Genomic DNA, 24,403 nt, shown 5'->3' on the forward strand with positions numbered 1-24,403 from the left:
AGTAGTTAGCTCAGGGCTAACTACTGCCAATCCTCCTCTTTTTGCTGAGGAAGACTGGCCCTGAGCTAATATCCATGCCCATCTTCCTCTACTTTATACATGGGACGCCTACCACAGCATGGATTTTACTAAGCGGTGCCATGTTTGCACCTAGGACCTGAACTGATGAACCCCAGGCCTCCGAGAAGCAGAATGTGCACACTGAACTGCTGCACCACCAGGCGGCCCCCTACTCTGTTCTTAATAAAGAGATTGTGGAAGGTTTTTTTTCTTTACCTTTGAGTAGTGTACCAAAAAGGCAGGGATTTTATGTTTTATCAAAGTAATTCCCTATGTTCAGAAAGCTGATGGGGCCAGCCTAGTGGTGTAGTGGTTAAGTTCATGTGCTCCATTTTGGTGGCCCAGGGTTCATGGGTTCAGATCCTGGGTGCAGACCTACACATCACTCATCAAGCCATACTGTGGTGGCATCCCACATAAAAAACAGAGGAAGATGGGCACAGATGTTAGCTCAGGAACAGTCTTCCTCACACACAAACAAAAAAGTTTTTTTTAAAAAAAGCTGAGGCCTCTCTATTAAGAGTACTAAGGGGTTTTTGGGGGGTTTGTTTTTTCAACGGTTTAACTCTCTGTGTATGCTTTTAACATCTTCCGTTGTCATTTTGGTTAAATGGATAACTAAGCATTGTTTCACAGTGGCTTATGACCCTATTTGATCAAGTGTTTTAAAACATTTTGATAGTTTTGACAAATTTCCTCAAATCAAATTATAAATGAAGTCTTTTTGACCTGGAAATAACTGACATTTTCCAGAGGGTCCTAGAACACCTCACCTCAAGAAAATTTGTTCTCTTCCTATAAAAAGGGAAATAGTAAACTAATTAGGCTTATTTGGTATGTAAAATCTCATGGGAAGCATTGTCAAATAAATGATGATAAACTTTCTTAGGTTCTATTGTGTGGGTCAATGTTATTAATATAAGTGTTCTAAAAATTATATAAAATTCTGATATGTCTTGGGATAATGTTATCAGTCATAATTCTAGTCACTATCTTAAAAATGTGTGTCATAAAAATAACCGTTTCTTTGTTAATTACATTATGATGTTAAGTCTTTTGTCATCTATAGATAGTTATTGTTTTACCCTGATGCTTTTGCAAAAATGTTTCATCTTCAGAGAGATTCATGGAAAGGATTCTGACACTTACTCTAGAATACACTTTTCTAATAAACTTTCAGATCATCAAACTGAACTGGGTAAGACATGACACAACTCTACCTGATTTTCTCCTCTCTTTCTTAGAAAGACAATATTACTATCTACATCTCCCAATCTCTTACAAAATAGAAAAAATCTTTCTAACTCTTGGGTTTGTCATCAGAAGCCTCATCCTGTACATGAATCTAGAGAATTATGTAGGACATTTAATTAACAATCTCTCCACCATTTTCTCCCTAATTCCTTGTGCTAAGTGTCTAGAACTTCTTGCCTAACCAATCAAACCTCCAGAGATTTAAGAGGTAACATTTATAACTGTTGTAAATATCTCTTGTTTTACTTGGGTAAACACCTCTGGCAAGGTAGAGACAGCACTAGACAGAATCCAGGCACAAGCTGAATGGTTACAGGCAGTGCCTACTGATATCCTGTGGTTCTTGGATCTCTTTAGCTGACTGCCCCAGGCATTGCCTCCCAGTTTAGGTCTATTCTCCAATTTGGATACAGCATTTTGTTTGTTATTATAGGAATTCTCATTGTTATAAAACCTTGTCTCCTCTGCATAGCTCATGTTATAAAAACACCATTCAGATAATGGGCACTCAGCACTTTGAAATGATTACTAAGGCTTGTGAAACTTCATGGAACTGCAGAAGATGTTTACCCTGACATGAACTTGATGGTAGAAGCTTCCTCTGCTCTGGCAGTCTTGTTGCTCAAACGTGACCTAAAGGCTCCTAAGAAAACTGCTTTCTTTCCTATGTGGGACACGACATACCAGGAATGAGCCTTCCTGGCAATGAGGGGCCAACAATGCTTTGATGGCGGATCAGCAATACTTTCCAGTGTTTGACAGTGATGCTTTCAGAGAAAGATCTTGATCAAAAGGGAAAAATGTGAAAGATGACATGAGTAGAGCCATAAAATAGAGCTAGAGCAGCCATTTCAGAGGAATTGCCTTGTTTTCTTTATCTTCCAAACTGGACTAAACCACCAACACTCCAGTAAGTCAATAAGGACAATAACATCCTGTTGGTAAGGACTGATGAGATTGGACTTTGCTGATGACTGAATTGCTAACCAATTACTGAAGGACAAGTCTAGCCTTTGGGCTGATGACTGACACTCAAGTCGATCCATGAATTACACACCTAGCCTTGCCTTATCTAGCACCAATGAACTCTTCTTTAATACAATTTACCTCATCTTCCTCCCTTTTCTCCACAAAAACTCTGAGCCCCTCTCCTATAATCAGGACACTTTCTGGTTTCTACCTGAATTTGTGCTCCCCAAATGTAGTCCTTTGACCCCAAATAAATGTTTTGCCTCTTAAACTGGTTTCTGTTTTTGTAGGCTGACAGTTACTTGGGGTTGAATTGTGTCCCCCAAAAGATATGTTGAAGTCCCAAATCCCAGTCCCTGTGAATGTGATCTTATTTGGAAATAGGGTCTCTGCAGATGTAATCAAGTTAAAATGAGGTCAAACTGAATTAGGAGGAGCCCTTAATCCAATATGGCTGGTGTCTTTTGAGGAGGAAACAGATACACAAAGGGGGACACCTGTGATCTCCCTTTAGTGACTGAACTGCTTCTGGGGCAAGTCAAGACCCACCTGGGGTTACCAGAAGCTGGAAGAAGCAAGGAAGGAGTCTCCCCTCCCCACAGGTTTCAAAGGAAGCATAGCCTTGCCCCCATCTAGCCTCCAGAACTGCCAGAGAATGTTTCTGTGGTTTGAAACCACCCAGTTTATGGTACTTTGTTACAGCAGTCCGAAGAAACTGATACAATAACTATCAACATACCGCAGAGAATTGCTCATTTTACTTGGTTGAAGGGGAACTGGCATTAAATAAGCCCAACTGAGGATTCTTTTGTCAAGATTTCTTTGTGGCTTTCCTTCCCAGAGTCATAACATGGGGATTCTCAGGGTAGGCAGGAGCTGTGCCTCATCCATCTTTATCTTCATAAGGCCAACCAGAAAGCATGTAAATAATAGGTGTGAAGTTTGTTTTATGAACCAAACTGAGCTTTGTATTTTATAGAGTTTACATTTAAAAAAAAAACACCTGAAATGCCAAATGTTCATTTTTGAGGTCTCTCCTCATATATTATTGTTCTGATCATTAATACACCTAATCCAAGGGCTATATATAAGTGAAAAACAATCATGATTTTTTTTAAATTATGTAAACAGAAATATAATAATAGCTAACATTTATTACGCAATTATGAGATGCTAAGTACTGCTGAGTGCTTTATACACAGCTTCATGTTGGATCTCATCACTGCCTTATTACCTACTCTGAGTTTTAAATGTGAGACTCCAAAGAAGTTAGTAATTTGCCAAAACTCATAGAATTGATAAGTGATCAAGCCAGGTACCAGCTCTCAACTATGAGCAAACATATGACGATGCCCAAACCTGCGCTACACCAGAGCCACACGTGGCTATTTAAATGTAAATGAAAATTAATTACAATTAAGCAAAATGAACAGTTCAGTTCCTTACACACGCTAACCACATTTCAAATGCTCAATAGCCACATGTGGCTTGGTGCAGACACAGACCATTTCCATCATCACAGAATGTTCTGTTGGAAAGCACTTAACAGTCATAATACATTGAAAGCCCATATGGTGGCTGGTTAAAGGAAGAGAAGGATGGGGGAAGGACGAGAACAAAGGAAAAGGAAAGAGAAAGACTCAGGCTGAGGGAGAGCCATTCGGTGGAGAAAGGAGCCTGTATCTACGGATAGAGCGGGCTCTGGGGACTTTTTTAATCTATTATATTGTAAGCTTTGGCGGTTAAAATTCCAAAGTATATTAAATATATATTTTTACAAAAATGAGAGAGCTGCGATTGAACAGGTCGTTGTTAGTTCTCAGCTGTGTGCCTGGCAATGGGTGAGGGCAGATCGCCAAGTGAACAAAATAGGTACAATTTCCCATCATAAAAGTTAGAGCAATATTAACCAAATAATTAGAATAAAGCATGACGGTTACTTTGAAGTGGAAAGAATTCTATGGAAATAAACAGCAGAGGGACCCACCATAGCCTAGATAGGATCCAGGGTTGTCTCCCCGAGGAAGTGATGTGTAAACGGAGAAAGGATGGATGAGAGAGCCTGGCAATGGCGGGGAGGGTTTCAGGGGAGGGCCAGCTGTGAGAAGGCCTGACGTCACAAGGAAGGACTGCAATAAGTGAAATGTGTGGCTGGAGAGAGGGAGAGAAGCAAAAGGAGAGCTGGAGAGTCAGGGGGAGGGGCCAGAATATGGGATGGGTCGGGGAGCTTGCTAAAATCTTTTGTCATAAGGATGATGTAAAGCCTTGAAGATTTTTCAGCCAAGAAGAGAGGGGTTCAGATCTGCATTTCGAGACGATTTCTCTGACTGCCATGCTAAGAGTGGCTTAAAGGGAAGCAAGGCTGGAGGCAGAGAGGCTTCTGGAAAGCTCTTTACTACTTGGAGAGCTGTAGTATGACTGGAGAAATGGCGACTGTCAGGATATTTGCAGCTAGAATGGACAGACATTGGTGATCATGCGGTTGTGTCTGAAGGACCACCCTTCTGTTTCTAGCTAGGCAACTGCATAGAGGAGGGGTCAGCAACCTGCATATCCACTCTGTGCTGTTTTTGCAAATACAGTCTTATGGGAACACGGCCATGCTCATTCTTTTACATAGTATCTACGGCTGCTTTTGTGATACAGTGTCAGATCTGAGTAGTTGCAGCAGAGAACACACGGCCCTCAAAGCCTAAAATATTTACACTCTGGCCCTTTAAGAAAATGTTTGCCAACTAGGATAAATGATCATTATCTACATTTATTGAGAGATTAAGACTTACCAGGCAAGATTCTAAGTAATTTACATTTGTTACATAGGTTATTATAACCTATCCCAATTGGCAAACATGAAGTGTTGCTGTTGTCCCATTTTGCAGATGAGAAAGCTGAGGCACAGATATGACCTTCTCATTCACACCCGTAGCTTCAGTTACCATCTGTGTGCCAGTAACTCATCAAATGTTTATTTCTAATCCAGAGCTCTCATTTTAGCTTCAGATAGGCATATCTCTAACAGCCAGTTTCAGAAGCACCTCGAGACTCAATGTGTCACAAACTAGATGCCTGCTTGTCCCCTCAAACCACATCATTTTTCAGTGTTCTATTTTTCTTGGTGAATATCACCAACCAGAGGAGCAAGCCAGAATACAAGGAGTCCTCTTTGGCACCTGTCTCTTCCTTATTCCTTCTCATATCCTATCATCTAACGATTGCAGCAATCTGGCCGCTTCTCTCCATCTGTATCACCTACCACCCGCCAAGTCCGACTTATTAATGGGGTCATCTCATACGTGGATTCTGAAATAAATCCTCATAAATCCATTCCTTTCTACCTGGGCCCTTCTCCAGTCTCCAAACTGCAGCAGAGTGCCCTTCCATCCTGTCACCCCTCCACCCTCATTCCCTACCTAATCCTTTCAAATGTTTTTCCTGTTCTTAGGATTCCATGGGCCTTTTCACTGTGTTTTTACATTGTTTCATTTTTTTTTTTAAAGATTTTATTTTTCCTTTTTCTCCCAAAGCCCCCCAGTACATAGATGTGTATTTTTAGTTGTGGGTCCTTCTAGTTGTGGCATGTGGGATGCTGCCTCAGCATGGCTTGAAGAGCGGTGCCATGTCCACGCCCAGGATTCAAACTGGTGAAACCCTGGGCCGCTGAAGCAGAGGGCTCGAACTTAACCACCTGGCCACGGGCCGGCCCCCCGTTTTTGAATTATTTTACAGATAAATGATAGATATGCAAAATAATTCTTGTCTGTAGACAGGTAAATAAATTCTGAAGATCAGGATTCAGTTCTCTCCCGTACTGTGGAAGAAGCCAGTTTTATGTCCATTTGCAAATTCATTGCACTATTCCTGACCCAGAAATGTGTCTGTTCTTTGAACCAGTTTTAACATTTGCCTGGTAACTTCCTTAAATGAGTTAAATAAACTCTACAATACAAGTTCATTTTATATCCATAGGACAGCCATGCTTTTACTTTTTGGGGGAAGCTTATCCTTTAACTCTCTCTTTAAGACACTACATCGTTGGCTGGTTGCCCACCCTCACAGTCTCACCCTGGCCCCAGCTCTCTCCTCTTGTCTCTTCTCCAGCCCCCGGCTCTCTTTTAGTCCCCTGTAAGCACCACATTCCTTCCCTTCTCAGAGATGTCCTCTGACCCTGGAACTCACTTTCATCCTGGATGTTCTTCATCCCTTCCTCCTTTAGCAAATTTTTTTATCCTCCAGATCTCTGCTCAAGGATCTCTTGCTGGAAAGCCCTTCCAGGCCTTTCTGAGTTAGTTACATGCCATTACTAGAAGCTCTTAAAGCACACGGAGCACTTGTTACATTGCAATTTTACATTTGTAGGATTAATTAACACTTTTTAACACAAGTAACATTTTTCTATCTGGCTGGAGGCAATGCAGGATAATAGGATGGAGGTATGCTGACATTGCATCTCCAGCATGTAGCCCAGCCCAGTGCCTTCACAAATGTCACATACAGAATAATACATAATAGATAGTTTAGATAGATATTTGACTATAAGCACTTACTGCTCAGGAGAGAAGTGAACTGAAAAAAATAAATATTTGGGTGTCATCAGCATATAGGTGCCGCCATGAAAATGCACAGGAAGCAAAACCATTGGGTTGAGCAAAACAAACTATCAGGAATCTTGTTTAGGTAGAATAATTGGACAGACGTCAAATTATAGTCACTTGAAGGGGGTGGAAATAGAAGCAGTTAATACAGATGGCATTTTCACACAGTTTGGCTCTGAAAGAGAGGAAAGGAGCAGGTGACACTGTGGTCATTCTTTAATAACATCATTCTTGTATTATATATGCTTTCTTGACTGAAAAGGGAGGATTTACCGGTAACATTTAAAATAGCAAGAAAACTGGAGTTGTGAGAGGCTACCTTTAAAACCATAAAAGGTTTGTATGACTGTCTGGTGTAGACAACCTTTCGAACAGAAAGTTTCTAATTCTTCAACTAAGGGTTTCTTATTCTTAACTTTGGGCAAGGGTCTCAAACTCAAACTAGCACCTCTAGAGCACCTCTAGAGTTTACTTAGTCTGTCCTTTTTTTTTTTCAATTTTAAAATTTGATTTTAAATTTCTTTAAAAAGAGTCTGAGTTGCCAGCGACACTGGCCTCTCTTTGATGGCATGTGACACGTCTGGACTGTATGTCTGGAGATTTAGGACTCCACCCCAGTATAAGAGGCTTTTCTATGCCTTGTATGCAGGGGAGGGAGGAAGTGAGAAGTGAATGTTGTTTTCTGAGTTGATAAGATTAGAGCTATATTGTCTTTAGGGCCGTATGAAATCAAGGCTAAAACCAGACCAGATTTAACCGCTCTTATCCAGCATAAACCGCCCTTCCCCTTTTCCAAGATCCAGCCAGCTCAAGTCTCCACTTCCTATTAACTTGAAAGCGGAGAAGGCTCATTTTTAGGCTGACATTGCCCCGGGAGATCACGCCAGCAGAGACAATAGCTCTTCCAATCTTCCTTTTCCCTTTCTAACCTGGGTAGTAGTTCAAACGTCCCCTTCCCAGCACTCTTTGTAAATATTGCTATCACAGGCCTACATCATAAAACTGTCGAAAGAGTTCCATTGGGAGATCTTGATGGTCTGTTTTTGCCTGAAAATGATGAATGGGTGCGTCTAAGAGCCATCGAGGTCTTTGAGCAGAAATAGCTCTCAGGGAATGTGAGCCTGGTAGCCCCTCAACACCCCGAGTTACAAATCCGACTTGGGGAGGTGGCGCAAAGAAATCTAAAACCCAGACTCGCGATCTTCCCCTTCAGTTTGCACGTGGGGGTCGGTGGCAGACAAGAGCCCATGAAGCACTGCCAATCCAGGCTGCAAACTGTCCGCGGGCAGAAACTGCCTTTTGTCGATTTGTCGGCGGAAGATCTACCCTAATGTAAATTGATTTCCCCGAGGTTGCCTTCGCTAACCCGGAGGGGCGTTTCCGGGCCCAGGGGTTGTTTGCTAAATAAGGATGCTCGCGAAGTGCCTGCGCTGGGAAAGGCGCTCGCTCGTGGCGCGCACTCTCGTGCCCCAGCCCGAGCCTGGCTGGCACGACTAGGGCTTTGATTTTCCCGACTGAAGAACGAGAGGGCCCAGACAGGGTGGAGGCTCCTCCCCCAGAGATGCTGGAGGGGCTACGTGGTTCCCTGCGCCTGGCCCTGGCGCGGGGCCCCGGGCGGTGGCAGCCCGCGCCGCCGCGTCCGTGCCGCCTGCATTCGGGTCCAGCCGTGCGCTGCGTGCCGCCGCCGCTCTCCGCAGCCCCGCGCTCCGGGAGCCTCCCCATGGCCAGCCCGCCCCGCGCCGCCGCGGCCTTCGCCCGCCAGGTACCTCGCCCCCGGGGGTCTGCGGAAGGGGGGAACGGATTGGACCCCAGGTCTCCGAAGCCCGCGGGCTCGGCCGGGCGCATTGCTGCCGTTTCCTGCACCGTCGTGCTTCGCCCCGCACCGCCGTTCCGTCTCCAGCGAGGCGTCCCCTCTTCCCCTAGCCCTGCCCGAAATCTTGAGTCCCATCCTGCGAACCTCGCCTCGGAGAGGCCCCTGCCGGCCAGGTCTAACGCCCCGCGGGGGACCCGCTCCGGAGCGCGGCGCGGACAGCCATGGGGAGCGGGAGGGTCGCCATGGACGCTGCTTTGGGGGAGGAGGCGGGAGCGGAATTTCTGGGCTCCAGAACCGACGTCCACATCCCGCGTGTCTTCGCCACCCCAAAATATTTTGACCGCAGCATTCTGCCTCTTTGGATCCCTTTCCTCCCTTTCTCTCGTAGCTATTTAGTGGATTAGGCTTTTTTGGTTTTGGGTTTTTTCTTTTTAATCTTTGCACCTTTTTCCAATTCGCCCCGCATCCATTGTGTCCTCAAGTATCTTTTAAATTATCCCCTAATTCCATGAGGTTTTGTCCTTAATGTGTGAGGTTTGGTGCCCACGCGCCTGCGTCGGAGGACCCTGCCCGTGGAGAAAATGGTTCACTCTCGTCCCCATCCCTTTTCCAGGCTTGCTATTGTGCGCCAGTGATTGACAAGACCACGAGGCTGAGCGCGCCCAGGAGATTTTTCTATAAACGGTTTAAAATCCTAGTCGAGACTATTTACTCGGGACGTAAGGGAGACAATTACTTTCTTGTTCTTTGCTGGTGAGCCCCGGCTCGGTAGGGCGAACCTGGAATTTAACCAGTCTGCCCTAAGCCGGCGGTGGAGGACAAAAACGGCCGCGACCTCAGGCAGGGTAGAAAGTGAAGGGCAGCGCTCCCAGGACGCTCTCGCTGGGCGCTCGCGCCTGGGGCTTGATCCTCCTTTTCCTGTTCGCCTGCGGACGGGAGCGGAGCAGAGGCTGTAATGGTGAGTCATATTGATTCCTCCAGGCCCCGGTTACTCACCTGGTTTTACTTAATGGATTTACTTCTTTTTTAAGGACTGCAATAATGGATGCTCCGCGGAATGCAGCGGAGAAACAGGATCAAAAGAGGTGGTGGGGACTTTTAAGGTAAGTTATTTGCCAGAGGTTAAATGAAACAACAGTTCAACCTAATAAATCTATTTCTTGTTGAGATTTAGGGCAATTTTCACTGGTTTATACAGTAGTTTAGATATGCTGCCACGCATTTTAAATTTCACTCCTAGGGGGAAAAATCATTTGGGGAACAGTCGTAGATTGATCACATCTAAAATTACCTGGCAGTTAATTGCTTATTTTGTTTCATGAATCATAAATTTTTCTTGGAGAATAATCAACTTGTGAATATTCACCTAGAGGTTTATCTGATTGTATAATAAGTGTAACCCTTCGCTGTCCTTGTGGAAAGTTAAACTGATGATTTTTCTTTTTAAGCAGCACCTAACATTTCAAAGTAACAGTGTTGTATTTCCTTCTTTTCTGTCTAAATTATGAGGTTTATGTAATAAATAATCCCATACTTCACAGAGGAATAGTGAGGAGCAAATGAGAAAGAATCTTCTAAATGTATTTTGAAAATCGTAAAAATACAAATGTAAAGTATTTTGTTATTTTCTCTGTACGTCATTCTCTCCACCTCTCTCCCCACCCCAACCATGGAGGTTTTTGCTTCTCCTCTTTCTGCCTCCTTCTCCTTTCCTGCTGCCTGTTTCAGTCACCGTGAATTGTCATCCATTGCACAGAGTGTCCTAATGATCTCACAGCCTGGCGGGGTTCAGAGAGGGAGTGAAACTTGACTCATCAATTTCACACCTCCCCAGCTCTTACTATGTGCCTGGGACTGTGCCACGAATTGGGAATTCCAAGATAAATTGAGGAAAAGGTGTCTGCTCTCAGGATTTTTTAAAAACCAGAATATAACAGAATAGAGTAATTTCTTCACTAAAATAATGTTGTGAATTTTATTTGTCCATAATATTCCTGGTCCTTTAAAGATATCTTCTGTAGCCCTAGAGCTGATCTACTCTGTTCTGCTAGTCTATGAAGACTAAGCTCTAATGGATTTTGAGGATTAATATTGAGATATGGGTCCTAGAAAAAATGAGATAAAAGGGACTCCTACTCGGGGTCATTTTATACAGTAGGTACCTTCCTCAAAGGATATAGATAAACACAATTTTCCCCTAAAGACCTTTCTACTTTTATACATAAAGAAGAATTTTTGCAAAGTGAAGAATGAATTCATAATGTAAATAATCTCTTTATTAATTTAGATTTCTACATATTAGGTGTTAAAGGGGAGGTATATTGACATTCCACACTCAGGCATTTACGTAGCAAAACATGTGTAGCAATGGTGGTGGTATTTAGAGGGCATATGTGATGCAGCAAATGAAAACAAATTGGTAATTTGTGAGAGAAAAGTGTTGGGTTTTATAGGACTATCTTTGACATATTTTTCTATCTCCTTGATTTACCCCATTTATAACTTTTAAACTGCCTTTTGGGTCTCTCTTGGATGGTTTTCATATTGCCTCTCCTCCCCCATTTTGACGTGGTCGTTTTTAAGTGAGGATGCAGTTTCCCCACGGATCAGCAATGAGATGCCTTATTACTGGAGAATCCTATGGAATCTTTGTGTGAACGCCAGTATCTTTGTTTCAAAGAGGTCGGCTATCTGTTTCTTCCAATTCCCCCTGTTTTATAGATCTCCACAGAACGTGACACTCCAAATCTGTAATTCTCCTCTTCCTACCTCCCCATTAGATTTTAAGAGTGTCACTAAAAGATCATGAATGTAGCGGCAAAGGCTTTCCAAATAGAGTAAGAAAAATGTGCTCATTGTAGAACAAAGTTATGCAACTTCTGATACAGTCGCAGTGCAGAGATAGTCTTTGAAAGTGTAAGTACTGAGGCCAGTGCAGTCAAGTATAGATGCACCATTGAGTGGTGAGCAGAAGCTGTCTGAATGGAGGCTGACACTGTCCTCAGATGCTCTCAACCGACTTGTACTAGCCTGCTATGGGCTTTCCCATTTCAAACCAAATGGTTAACCCAACTACGCAATTTGAGTTAGGAAATTCTGGTTTTTCATATGCCCTGTTTCTGTCAGTATTTCTTGTCATTTCACAAGCCAGTCATTGTGGCCTTCCGAATTCTTCCACAAGCATTTGGTATGAACCATCCTGACTTTGAAGTCATCAGAGAGCATGGAGCATTGGCAAGAGATTAATTACGCAGGAGAAAGTATCATTTTACAAATACTGTTATTTTTAGCCATCTTTGGAAAGGAAATGTAGAAAAAGAGAATAATTTCTATAGAACACTGATAAAAATTATTTATAAAATTTGTTTCTTTTATGCCAATGACTTTTTTCTCTCAGACTTACATTTCATGTCTACTCAAAACCAGTCACACACCTTCAGTTAACATCGTTTGTTTACTTTTGAACTTCGTTCAACTGTATCACCCTAATTGTTTAGATTTAGTATACTTAGGTAATTTCTCTTTGAGCTCAGGTTAAAAGCTGGTATTTTGAGTTTCCAGAATTGCAGACATTTTTTCAAATAAAGGAAATTAGAGTTCTTGATGAAATTCGGAAGCTGCCCAATTGTGCATTACTGTAAACAACTGTGTATAGGGCAATCCCTAAGTACAAATTAGAAAGTTAGAAGGTTACTCTAAATATCATTAAGAAATCACGTGTCAGGGCCGGCCCATGGTCGAGTGGTCAAGTTCTCGTGCTCTGCTTCAGTGGCCCAGGGTTTTGCCGGCACTGCTCATCAGGCCATGCTGAGGGGACGTCCCACATGCCACAACCAGAAGGACCCACAACTAAAAAAAATATGCAACTATGTAGTGGGGGGATTTGTGGAGGAAAAAAAAAAGGATTAGCCTTTAAAAAAAAGAAAAGAAAAGAAATCACATGTCTTATAAAAGGATATAGTAGTTTACTGAAATAGAGCTAATACCTGGTAATTTAATAACTTATACTCAATTTCTAGTAACTTAACTAGTATTAACATGTTATAATTACAAGGGCACTAAGTCGAGCATAAAAACACCTTATTCTATATCTCTGCTTTGCCATTACTAACTTGATCTCTCAGGGCCAGGGTGTCTCTATGGATGGTCCTAGAAGTATTTTAAGGAGAGAGTTCAGAAAGGTAAAAATGATGTATTGGGCCATAATCATTCTTAAAGTTGATTCTTTAAGGGTTTGTAATAAAAACAACAACAAATCGTTTTTATGAAATATAGTAAGTATAAATGTTTTTTATAAAAACTGTAGCAGTCTATTATGTTGAGATAACCATAACCATGATGATCAATCCAAATTTAGTGAAGTTTAGAACAGAATTAACCAGACATATTTGATATGTATATATAATCCTTACTGCGCTAAACGAGAGTTAAGTCAACATAATAAAGAGAAATGACTTCCGTTCCCAATTGTTCAAGTCAATTAAAAGGATTTTTTAGAGCCAAACCAAGCGTTTTGGAGGATTAGCTGTCTAGATAGAGGGGTTCTATGAGCAGTGAGTAAAGCAGGTGTGAGGCAGTTTGAAAAGCTGAGACTACCACCAGGTTTCTGGGTCAGAACTACAGTTCCACACTTACTGCTGGAGGAAGAAATAAGGGAGTTTGGATAAACTGGAGGCACCGCATGTCCACTGTGACAAGTGGAGGAAATGACAGGAGGCCCAAGAGGGGAGGGTGGGAAGTTTTAGTCCTCCCATCCCTCCTTCCTTGTTAGACAAAAGCATGTAAAGAAGAATGCCTGAGGGCTGGTAAGTGTTCGGGGTCGTGTGTACCCAAAATACAGCCCTACCTGTGTTCCTTGTTAACAGAACCCTGATTTTGTTTGCAATTCTCTGACTAGCCCTGGGTGACAAACTTACATTCCCAGCCTCCCTTGCAGCGAGAGAGATCAATGTGACACATGTCTAACCAAGAAGGCATAAGGGAATTTTTGGGAAAATTTTGCTTTTGTGTTCAAGGGAACAGATGTGGCTAGTATGGTCCTTTTCCTCCTCTTTCTTTGGACCTTGATTAGGTCATTAAAGCTGAAGCTACAGCTATAGCAGCCTTCTTTTCACTGTGAGGAGAGGGTCAAGAACATCACAGAGCCTTGACACTATGCGATGCTGCCAGGCTTGACTCCTCCCCACTTGCTGTGGGAGAAAACCAACTCCTCTTTGTTTTTTACTTACTTGCAGCTGAATGCATTGCTAAACGATAAGTAAAAGCGATAAGTAAAAGGTTTATGCAGAACTTTAGTGAGAGGTGGAATTGAAAAAGGAGGTTAGTGCCATACTTGGGCTTCTTGATTTTTGGGTTACAATATTTGGACTTGAATCTGTAGCCATTTAGCTGTCCATGGGCGTTGAAGGGCATGATCAAGCATGTGATTATGTTCATGAGGGATTATGAGGAAGAGACACTAGGTATTTGCTACCGAGAGGGTAGGAGAAATTGAGGAATCAGATTTATTAAAGAAATACTTATAAGCACAAGTGTCTCAATTCAGTGATTGACATGGGAAACTGAGGGTTGGGAGAATGTTGTGAGAATGATAAATGGCCTCAAAGATAATAAAGATGCAAAGAAAATATAAGAAAAATGCACAATGAATTTGTAGCAGAGGTCATCTCTGGCAAGCGGGAATGTGGTTGCCAGGGTTGTAGTTGGAAATTTTTTCCTTTTCCTTTTGCTTTTCTTCTTTACAGCAGCATTTTAAAAATAAGAATTAAGAAGTAAAGAAGTAGAGAGTAATACAAGGGGCCGGCCCGGTGGTGCAGCAGTTAAGTGCACATGTTCCGCTTTGGTGGCCCAGGGTTCACCTGTTCGGATCCTGGATGCAGACATGGCACCGCTTGGCATGCCATGCTGTGGTAGGCATCCCACATATAAAGTAGAGGAAGATGGGCACGGACGTTAGCTCAGGGCCAGTCTTCCTCAGCAAAAAGAGGAGGATTGGCAGCAGTTAGCTCAGGGCTAATCTTCCTCAAAATAAAGAAAATAATATGAATATCAGAAATAGGACCCCAATTTTAAAGGAAGTGTTGTGTGTTCCATTTTAGATATGTTCAGTTTGGGATAACCAAGGTCATACGATTGCAAAAGAGTACGTGGATTTTAGTAAGAATTCAAAATTCACGAGACTTGTATCTCTTGTCAGTGGTTCTCAGCCCTTCCTCTGTATGGACCCCCACTCTTGAGTGTCTTTTTCATTGATCTTAGGTAGGGCATGGGCAGTGGTATTTTTCTAAAAAACACAATCTTCCCAGGTAAATCAACTCAGCAGCCAATGTTGGGAAGCATTGCTCTTCAAGGTGAGGAAATCTTCAAGGGAGATGGTGTGGTATGGCTCTCATCCCTGAGGGCACAGTTAGAATCACTTGGGTAACTTAAAACAAAACAAAACAACCAACCAACCCCCTCACCTCATCTCTCCAAGATTGTGGTTCAGTTCCGGAATGGGGTCCAGTTGAGGGGAGTTAAAAACCTCCGCAGTTGAATCCACTGTGCAGCCAAGGGTGAGAGTCACTGATGCAGAGGGGAAAGTGTGGAGGCTCAAGGAAAAAACTCCATATGACCCAGAGTCTCTTATTTTACCACCAGTGACACTATCCTTCTCCGCTTCTCCTCTGCTCCTTCATTCTTTTAAAACAGCGAGAAATGAAAGGAAGTTAGCCATGGTTATGGCATTATTCTTCATGACTCCTTCAGATTGCGTGGAATAGAGAGAGAAGCTGGGATTACTTTAATTGCCAGCAGCACCTATGGTGAAGATTCCTGGGGAAATAAGAAAGATGGTACAATCTCAGTTGTACAGAGCCAGAATTCATGGAGAATTGGAACGTGGGTCAGTATACACTGGAGGAACTGGTTCTCTTGGCCCATCCATTTTTCCTACTGCAGCAGCCACAGTGCCTGTATGACTTTCTTCTACCGCTCCCACATTTCCTGCATTCTTGCCATGTTGGGCTCTTTGGGGTTTCTTGAACATGCCAAGCATGTTCCCACCTCAGGGCCTTTGCACTTGCTTCCTCTGTTGGGAATACTTTGCCCCTAGATAGCTACATGGCCTACCTTCTGCTCAAATGTTGCTTCATCAGGGAGGCCTTTCCTAACTAACCCTTGTATTTAAAAGAAGCGTTCTCTTTCCCACTCTATCCTTTTAAAGCTGCTTTCATTTTCTTCATAGCACTAATTACCTCCTGACATCTATTTATCCATTTGTTTCTTTTTACTGTTTCCTCTTACTAAGAGAACAGGACTTGTTTTGTTCCCTGAGGTTCCTTTGAGCCTGTGACAATGCAGGTACATAATAAATAGCTCAAAAAATATGAGGTTAAATGAATGAATAACACTTGGTCACAGCAGCTGCTGCCTGTCCATGGCCGACGGTGAGCTTGCTGGAGAAGCAAGGGCTGTGCTATACGCATCTGGTATCTCCTGTGTTTACTCAGTGCAGTGCCTGAGCTACTGTGCTGGTGCAGCTAATGTTCACTGGGTGAATAAAAAGGCAAAATACTAAGAATAATAAAGCAGATGAGGAAGAAAGAGGAACAAGGGAAGGAAAGAAAAATCACCCTACAGTTGTTTGATATGAGGCAAAGACATAGTCTTGTTTTTAAAATATTATGTAGATTGAAATAAAATATGTGTCATTGAAATAAAGTTGTATATATTCCATTGTCTTGGTTTTGTGGCAGGAAAAGTTGTTGTAGAGCTTAGACCTCCTTAAAGGTATAATGATCATGTGTGGGCAGCTTCTTGTTGGTTAACTAATGATAGAATTGATTAGCTAATGATAGAAATAGCAGCTGGGAGGATGAACTTTTCCGTTACTTTTAAAGAACCATGCAAATTATTGGTTCAGTCATTTGCAAAATACCAAGAGCTCTGTTGCCTTTGCAATATTTAAGATGTATCCAGAATTCAGTGAGTATAAAAAACTCACCATTTCTACCCACCCTGCCTCCTCTCCATTTTCACCTACTCTCATCTTTCTGTTCTTGTTTTGTGTCTTACCTTCCCCTTTAATAAGAAACCTTTATTAATAGTCTTAGATGAAAATTTGCATTAAATTTGTCTTACTATATTGATATGGTTCCAGAATTTTCTTAGCCCAGGATCTCCCCGCCATCCCCTAAAAAAAGCTAGTAACTGAAGCAAAATCACAAGTGCTTCATTGTGCAAGAATACTGTGAAACCATTCATGTCATAAAAGTTTATGGTAGAATTTCACTCCCTTTAAATCCCGGCCATCTTCTGAGAATGAATCTGTCATTCATTAGGGAGTTCATCTGAAATCAGCCAAACCTTTTTCTCAGTAGGTAAGAAAACCTTTACTGTTGTGTGTGCCAGGCACTGTGCGATGGTTGGAGATTTAACTGTGAGTACTCTAGTCAGAGTTCTTGTCTGAACAGTCTAGAGGGATTGGCAGTTTTTTTTTTCTTAAAGATTTTCTTTTTTCTTTTTTCTCCCCAAAGCCCCCTGGTACATAATTGAATGTTTTTTTAGTTGTGGGTCCTTCCAGTTGTGGCATGTGGGACGCTGCCTCAGCATGGCCTGTCTGATGAGCAGTGCCATGTCTGCGCCCAGGATCTGAACTGGCGAAACCCTGGGTCACTGAAGCAGAGTGCTCGAACTTAACCAGTCAGCCACAGAGCTGGCCTGGCAATTTTTTTTTTAATGGCAATTTTTTTTTCCTTTTTTGAGGAAGATTAGCCCTGAGCTAAGATCCACCACCAATCCTCATCTTTTTGCTGAAGAAGACTGGCTCTGAGATAACATCCATGCCCATTGTCCTCTATTTTATATGTGGGATGCCTGCCACAGCATGGCTTGATAAGTGGTGCTGTGTCCACACCTGGGATCCATACTGGCCAACTATGGGCCACTGAAGTGGAGCATGTGAACTTAACTGCTGCACAACTGGGCCGGCCCCCTTGACAATGTTTTGTAACGGGCTAGATAATAAATATTTTTGGCTTGAGGGCCATCAGATTTCTGACACAGTTAGTGCACTGTGCCATCATTGAAGGTAAAAGAATCCTGTGACTATGTTTCATTAAAACTTTTTTTACAAAATAGGCCAGAAATTGACAAAATTGGCCTGCATGTCAAATTTGCCCAACATCCTGCTGAGTCTAGAGGATAAAAGGAGAGAAATGGGGTTCAAGGATCAAAGCAATTTAGCTGGAATGTATCCCTTTAAATAAGTTTATTTTCTTGCTCTTAGGAAAGGGTTTTAAGTTAACTTACTTGGATTAAATAGCCACAGAAGAAAGTCGGGTTTTTTTTTTTCCCCAAATTTGTCATTTTATTGGCATATTCCAGAGTAGCATTGCTAGACTAGCCTGAAAATTACAGTGACATGTTGTCCTTCATGCCTTATGCGTCACTGTAATGTGAGCTTTCCGGTTGTTTTAGAATGCATTTTCAGCCTGAATATTATTCTAAAAATAAAACTGATTATCATTCATAATTTATGAGATGACTAAGGCAGCTGTAAGGCAGTGAGCTGATCAGAAGTAATTAGATCATTTTAAAAGTGGTAAAAGCTGAGGATGTAAAGTGAAGTTCTGTATTTGGTTTTGGATGGAAATGAGCACTTTTGTGGATTAAAAGAAGTGGAATTTGACATCTCTTACAAGCTGTTAACAAGCTGAACCTGTCCTGGTTAATAGCATTTAAAAATTTTTTTAAAAATTTATTATTTTATTTATTTATTTTTGCTGAGGAAGATTAACCCTGAGCTAACATCTGTGCCAGTCCTCTTCCACTTTATATGTGGGTTGCCACCACCGCATGGCTGATGAGTGGTGTAAGTCCACACCCAGGATGTGAACCCTGGCCACCCAAGCAGAGCGCACCAAAGTTTAACCACTATGCCACGGGGCCAGCCCCTAACAGCGCTTTTTTAACTGGCCCAAAAGCTCCTTCCCCTGTGGCTTTTGTCAGCCTTCTAGGGCTATTGTAAAGTCAATGATGGTATTGTCTGTGGTCCGTATGCTTCTGTGTTTGGTCATTTGAAATGGGCAGGCTGGCTCTGTGGGGGCTGGTGAGATGCTGCACTGTGAGGTTGTTTCCTATTACTCTTATTTGTCTTCCTTTGAATAAGAGGTCCTTTGTTCTCTGTTTCCTCCACACAGAACAGAGGATTGGTATCTTAGTGTTCATTCTTGTTTTCAAAGAGGAGAACATTTGCTTCAGTCTGCTCATTTCTTCTCCAGTGCACCCAGGGGGGTTTCGAAGGCTCTGCCAAGAATTCTTTGGGAGAGTTGGAGGATAACCATCACCAAGAAGTTCAGTTCTTAATGACATCCATTTTAGTGTAACAAGTCATTGTGCGTGTCACTGTTTTTATTATAGAAGACACTTCTTTCTTCTTTTCCAAATGCTCAACGTGAGTCCTATGATGGTAACAAAGAAAGATTGAGTTCTCCTTTTTGCATCATTTTACCCCATCTGCTGTTTTTGCCTCTGTTTCTAAATATCACTGACTTTTGTTTCTGATATTTATTAGGCAGTGTACATTGCAGAGATTTCAAACAACAAGCCAAATTCTGAATCCAGGCGTGATTTGTTTGGTTCCCATGGCATTGTAAAATTTCTGAGGTAGTTGCCAACATTTATAAGTCAGGTGGGGGTGGGGTGGGGGAAATGGGTGAAGGTGGTCAAAATGTACAAACTTCCAGTTATAAAATAAGCAAGTTGTAGGGTTAGGGGAAAAAAGTCAAGGGATTTCACTTTTTAATAGCCAGTGACTTAAATTTTATCTTTTTACCCTCTATATCATGGCTGCCAGTGGATGTTCAGTGACTTTTCTTTAATGGTGCTGATTTTTTTTCCCCAGGCTAAAGATCTAATAATCACACCAGCTACTGTTTTAAAGGAAAAACCAGACCCAAATACTCTGGTTTTTGGAACTGTTTTCACGGATCACATGTTGACAGTGGAGTGGTCCTCAGAGTTTGGATGGGAGAAACCACATATCAAGCCTCTTCAAAACCTATCCATGCATCCTGGCACCTCGGCTTTCCACTATGCAGTGGAAGTAAGTACATGGGAATTAACGATGCCGATGTGCTTGGTCTTTACTGTAGGTACTAAGGAGCTCCCCATGCTACAACAGGTTTTGGGGGCTGGGCGCTTTATCATATTTACTCAAGGCAGTCATAAATGTCTTTAAAACTTTTCCTGTAGACAGTTGGATTGAAGGTAAGTCTTAACTAATTTTTCAGATAATATTGAATTTTCTGTAACGTCAGTAACAAAGTCATTGAGAGCAAAGAGGAAGCACAATTGGTAAGAAAATTAGCAATCGAAAAGCCAGTACTGTTAATATTTTACTGTCACCTCTCTTAGATCTTCTAATGATTGAGAAGGGGTCATTGAGTAGAATATTATGTTTAGATTTTAATGCTAACTGCATGTTTTTATGACCACTGGTAACATGTGGTTATGCGTGTTAAGGGACCTGTAATTAAATGTGATCCTTCAGGTTTGAGTGGAGTAATTATAAGCATAAAATGTTAAATATTCAGAGAATGCCCTCACTGGTCCTTCTCAGGATACACACTTAGCCAGATACACAATATACTCCCTGTTCCCTTCACCTTCATTTTATTCACTCATTTTTAATTTATTGGACATCTTTCCTAGAATATTGGGGTGCTGGAAATAGCAGTGGCCTACCTATGAAGGGACCAAAAGATGGTAATACAAAATATTTGTAACAATAGCGATAAAATAACTCCCTGTGTTTATGAATTCCTGCAGTGTGCCCTGTACTAGATACCACATATGGATCATCTCATTTAGTTATTTTAAGTGAGAAAGCATAAGATCAAGTGTTTAGGTTCTGGGGTCAGACTTCCCGGGCTCCAGTTCTGTCTGTCTTGCTCCACAGGGAGTTCTGTGATCTGGGAAATGTATTTAGTCACTTTGTGCTTCAATTTCTTTACCTCTAAAATTGAGGTAGTAATAATTCCTACCTCATAGTGTTACTAGAAGGATAAAAGAAGATAACTCATTTCAGCATGTAGAGCCCTGCTTGGTGTGGAGTCAGAGCCCAGTTGTTAGCTGTTATTGTTAACCCCTGAAGTACTATTATTAGAAGTAGCCCGCACAGAGGCAGGTTCAGGAAAGTTAAGTTTCTTCGCCAAGATTACACAGCATTAACGGGGGAGTCAGCGTTCAAATGCCAAGTTCCTGCTCCCTGTGATGTCACCCCTAAACATATACACTAAAATTATCAAGAAGCCTGACCAATTAGCTTGTTCAAAACTATAAATTCGAATAATTTGGAAGCATTCACTGCCTAAGTGTATCCAGCAGATGTTAAACTTAGGCATCTAAGTTGCCATTCTCAGCTCTGTGTCTTAATTGTATCAACGTGGATAAGTTCTTTCATTATCTACTCCAAGCCTCAGTCTCTTTAATTATAAAATAAGAATGGTAGCTGCCCTTGCCTGCATTGTAGAGTATAATGAAGAGCAAATGAAATAAAGAAAGTGCTTATAAATTTGAAAGAAGGAATATGACAAACCCCAGGGCAGTGGATTTCAAACTTAGCATCCATCAGAATCACCTGGCTCCACCCTCAGAGTTTCTAACATGTTCCCGTGTCATGTTAATACTGCTGCTCCAGGGACTACATTTTGAGAACTGTTGGCCTATGGGAAGTAAATGAGAAAGGATTAATGTCTTTTTTTTTTTTTTTGCTTGCTGGGGAAGATTTGCCAAGCTAACATTTGTGCCAGTCTTCCTCTATTTTTTTCTAGAGGAAGATTAGCCCTGAGCTAACGTCGTTGCCAGTCTTCCTCTATTTTATATGTGGGTCTCTGCCACAGCATGCCTGATGAGTGGTATAGGTCTGTGCCTGGGATCTGAACCCTCGAACCCGGGCCACTGAAGCTGAGCATACCACACTTAACCACTACGCCCCAGGGCCAGCCCCTGGGTTAATTTCATTTTTGAAAGTTAAAAAAGATTTTGATGGCCATTGGGTTTTGAAAACTCACTGGAACTCTATTTAGATGAGTTGGAAGGCGAGTTTGATTAGTTTTGCTGATTTAGATTTTTGTGATCAGAGTAGTTTCAGAAAAAAAATCCCAGATTACTCTTTTTGTTAAATAAAAACTGAAATCTTCTCTGTGTTGTTAGTGTCCACTTAGGATATAAATTCAAAAAGTGTTTTGCATTCAGATCTGGATTATGTATTGCATCAGTTATCTGTTGCAATGTAACAAAATTAACGGTGTACAACACCAACCATCCGTTTTATTATCTGTCATGATTCTGGGGGTTGACTAGGATGGCTAAGTGGTTGTTGTTTTAGGTCTCTCATGTGGTCACTGTCAGATAGTGGCTGGGCTTGGAGTCGGCTCAAAGGCTTCCTGACTCAGATATCTGGTGCCTGGGCGGGGAAACCCAAAGAGCTGGGGACTGAAAAGCTGGGACTCTTCTGGCCTCACTCCTGTCTCTCAAGCATGCTATGGCATCAGGGTAGTCAGACTTTGTACACAGTGACTCAGGCTCCAAAGCTGTGTTTCAAGAGACTGAGCCCAGATAGAAGCTCTCTTGTTTTTTATGCCCTACCCTCAAATCACACAGCGTTAACTTCTGTCATACTGTATTGTCATGGTGGTCACAAAGGCCTGCCCAAGTTCAAAAGGAGGGGATGTACGCTTCATCTCTTTTTCTTTTTTAAAGATTGGCAGCTGAGCTAACAACTGTTGCCAATCTTCTTTTTTTTCCTTCTTCTTCTTCTCCCCAAAGCCCCCCAGTACATAGCTGTATATTCTAGTTGTAGGTCCTTCTGATTGTGTTATGCGGGATGCCGCCTCAGCACAGCCTGATGAGTGGTGCTAGGTCCATGCCCAGGATCCGAACCGGCCGAACCCTGGGCCGCCGAAGCAGAGCGTGTGAACTTAATCACTCGGCCACGAGGCCGGCCCCAACACTCCATCTCTTGATGAGGAATGTCAAGGTTCTAGAAGAGCACGTGGGACTGGAAATATTGTGTGCTCAGTTTTGGAAAATACAGCCTCACATCTCTCAGTGATAAACCGGGAGGGATACATTTGGTTGCCGTTTGTCAGATTGGGCTCTTAGGTTAAATAGGTCAGCTATTAGGACAGTATCACAGGAATTTAGGAAGGGTGACTGCCTTGTGCAGAGAACCTCAGGGTCCCTCAGTCGTCTCAGGCATACTGATTCCATTTCCTAGTCACCTATTCAATGGCTGTTGAGTGCCTACTATAATGCTCAGAACTCTGCAGAGTGCAGGGTATAGGATGGTGAGCCAACTACCCGTGATGTCACCCTCAGGAATTCTTTCTTGTCTTTTTTTTTCAATCCCCACTAAAGAACTTAGGCAGATACTTTATTTCAAAGGTATTCTTCCCAAATGCTGCATTTGAAACATTCATGTTTCAGGCTTTTCCATCGGTGTGACTGTTTCTCTTATACTGACACACTTATGACATCATATTATTGGATGCCAACTTGATTCTTACGTTCAATAATAGTTGTAATTTTTTCATCCAAAAGTAGATACATGAGTAATCTCCTTGGACATCTTTTTCCTCCACTCAATAGCCCTATTGCTCCTAGAATTCATTTTATTTGAGATCTGCAACTACATGTGGTTTCGTGAATTCTGAAAGTATTTTTTAATAGATAAATATACGAAGGTTTCAAATAGTGAAGGAGAGAAATGTGAACTGTGAGTAGGAAACATGGATGAAAGAAAAGGAAACTTGATAACAGGCATTTTATTTTCAGGTTAAATATTTAGTGAAATAAAACATAGTTTGAAGAAATAGATAACATATATTACTATTTAGTGAATACTTATAAATGAATGCTCGTATAGCTACCATCCAGGTAAAGAAATAGAGCACTTGAGCATCCTAGAAGCCTTCGTGTGTCCCTTCCACGTTGTGAACCATGTCTTCTAGCATCCCTCATTCTTAGTTTTGTGGTGACCTTTCTTTGCTTTTCTTTCTGAATTATCTGTATCTCTAACACTGTATTTTGCCTCTTTTTGAACTTTGTGTAAATGGTGTTATATTGTGTGTGTGAGCCTAATTTTTAGCTCAGTATTATGTAAGATCTATCCATCCAGCATCAACCCTAACATCTGTGGGGCTTAGGACAAAAGTGCAAGCAGAGAGACCCCGTGGGTCATCCTCTCTATCTCTTCCTGTTCTAGCTGCCTCCTGTACCACAAGGGGCCTTGCACACACATGTGTAGATACCCACTCTACTTGCAAACAGATGACCCCTGACCATCCCTTGGACTTGGGCATGGGCACACCACTGGTGCTGCCTGTTCTTGGGAGGATGAACCTGAGGAGGCCCATTCAGGCCCTAAAAATGAGATCAAGGCCATTTGGACAGAGAACTCTAGAGAACTGGGTACTTGGAGTCTGGTTTAGAAAAGGAACTCAAGGTCCAGCCGACTACCTGCTCCAAGAGGAAGGTCACAGCTGGAAGAAGGCAGGGAGGAGAGCCCTTCTAAAGAGTGGGGCTCAGGGCAGAGCCCCTGGTTGCCTGGGTCTAAGGGTGGTAGTACCACTTTGTGTTCTTGTAGTAATAGTGTTCCTTTATGTGAATATATTCAGTCTATTGTTGACGGACATTTGTGCAATTTCCTTCTGTGAACTTTCTGGTACAT

At 42.1% G+C, this 24,403-nt stretch overlaps 1 protein-coding gene across 2 annotated transcripts in view; it reads left to right on the plus strand.

Annotated features, from left to right (window-relative positions):
* The window catches only part of BCAT1 (branched chain amino acid transaminase 1), a 108,988-nt gene that overhangs the window by 29,167 nt on the left and 55,418 nt on the right, over nucleotides 1-24,403 (plus strand). The window contains exons 2-3 of one of the 2 annotated variants that reach the window (XM_046647892.1): nucleotides 9,720-9,791; nucleotides 19,574-19,774. In XM_046647892.1, coding sequence (XP_046503848.1) covers nucleotides 9,720-9,791; nucleotides 19,574-19,774 — 273 coding nt within the window. The remainder of the gene's footprint in view (nucleotides 1-9,719; nucleotides 9,792-19,573; nucleotides 19,775-24,403) is intronic. The other variant, XM_046647903.1, reaches the window with a different exon arrangement.

Source organism: Equus quagga, chromosome 1, assembly GCF_021613505.1.
Source record: "Equus quagga isolate Etosha38 chromosome 1, UCLA_HA_Equagga_1.0, whole genome shotgun sequence".
Lineage (NCBI taxonomy): Eukaryota > Metazoa > Chordata > Mammalia > Perissodactyla > Equidae > Equus > Equus quagga.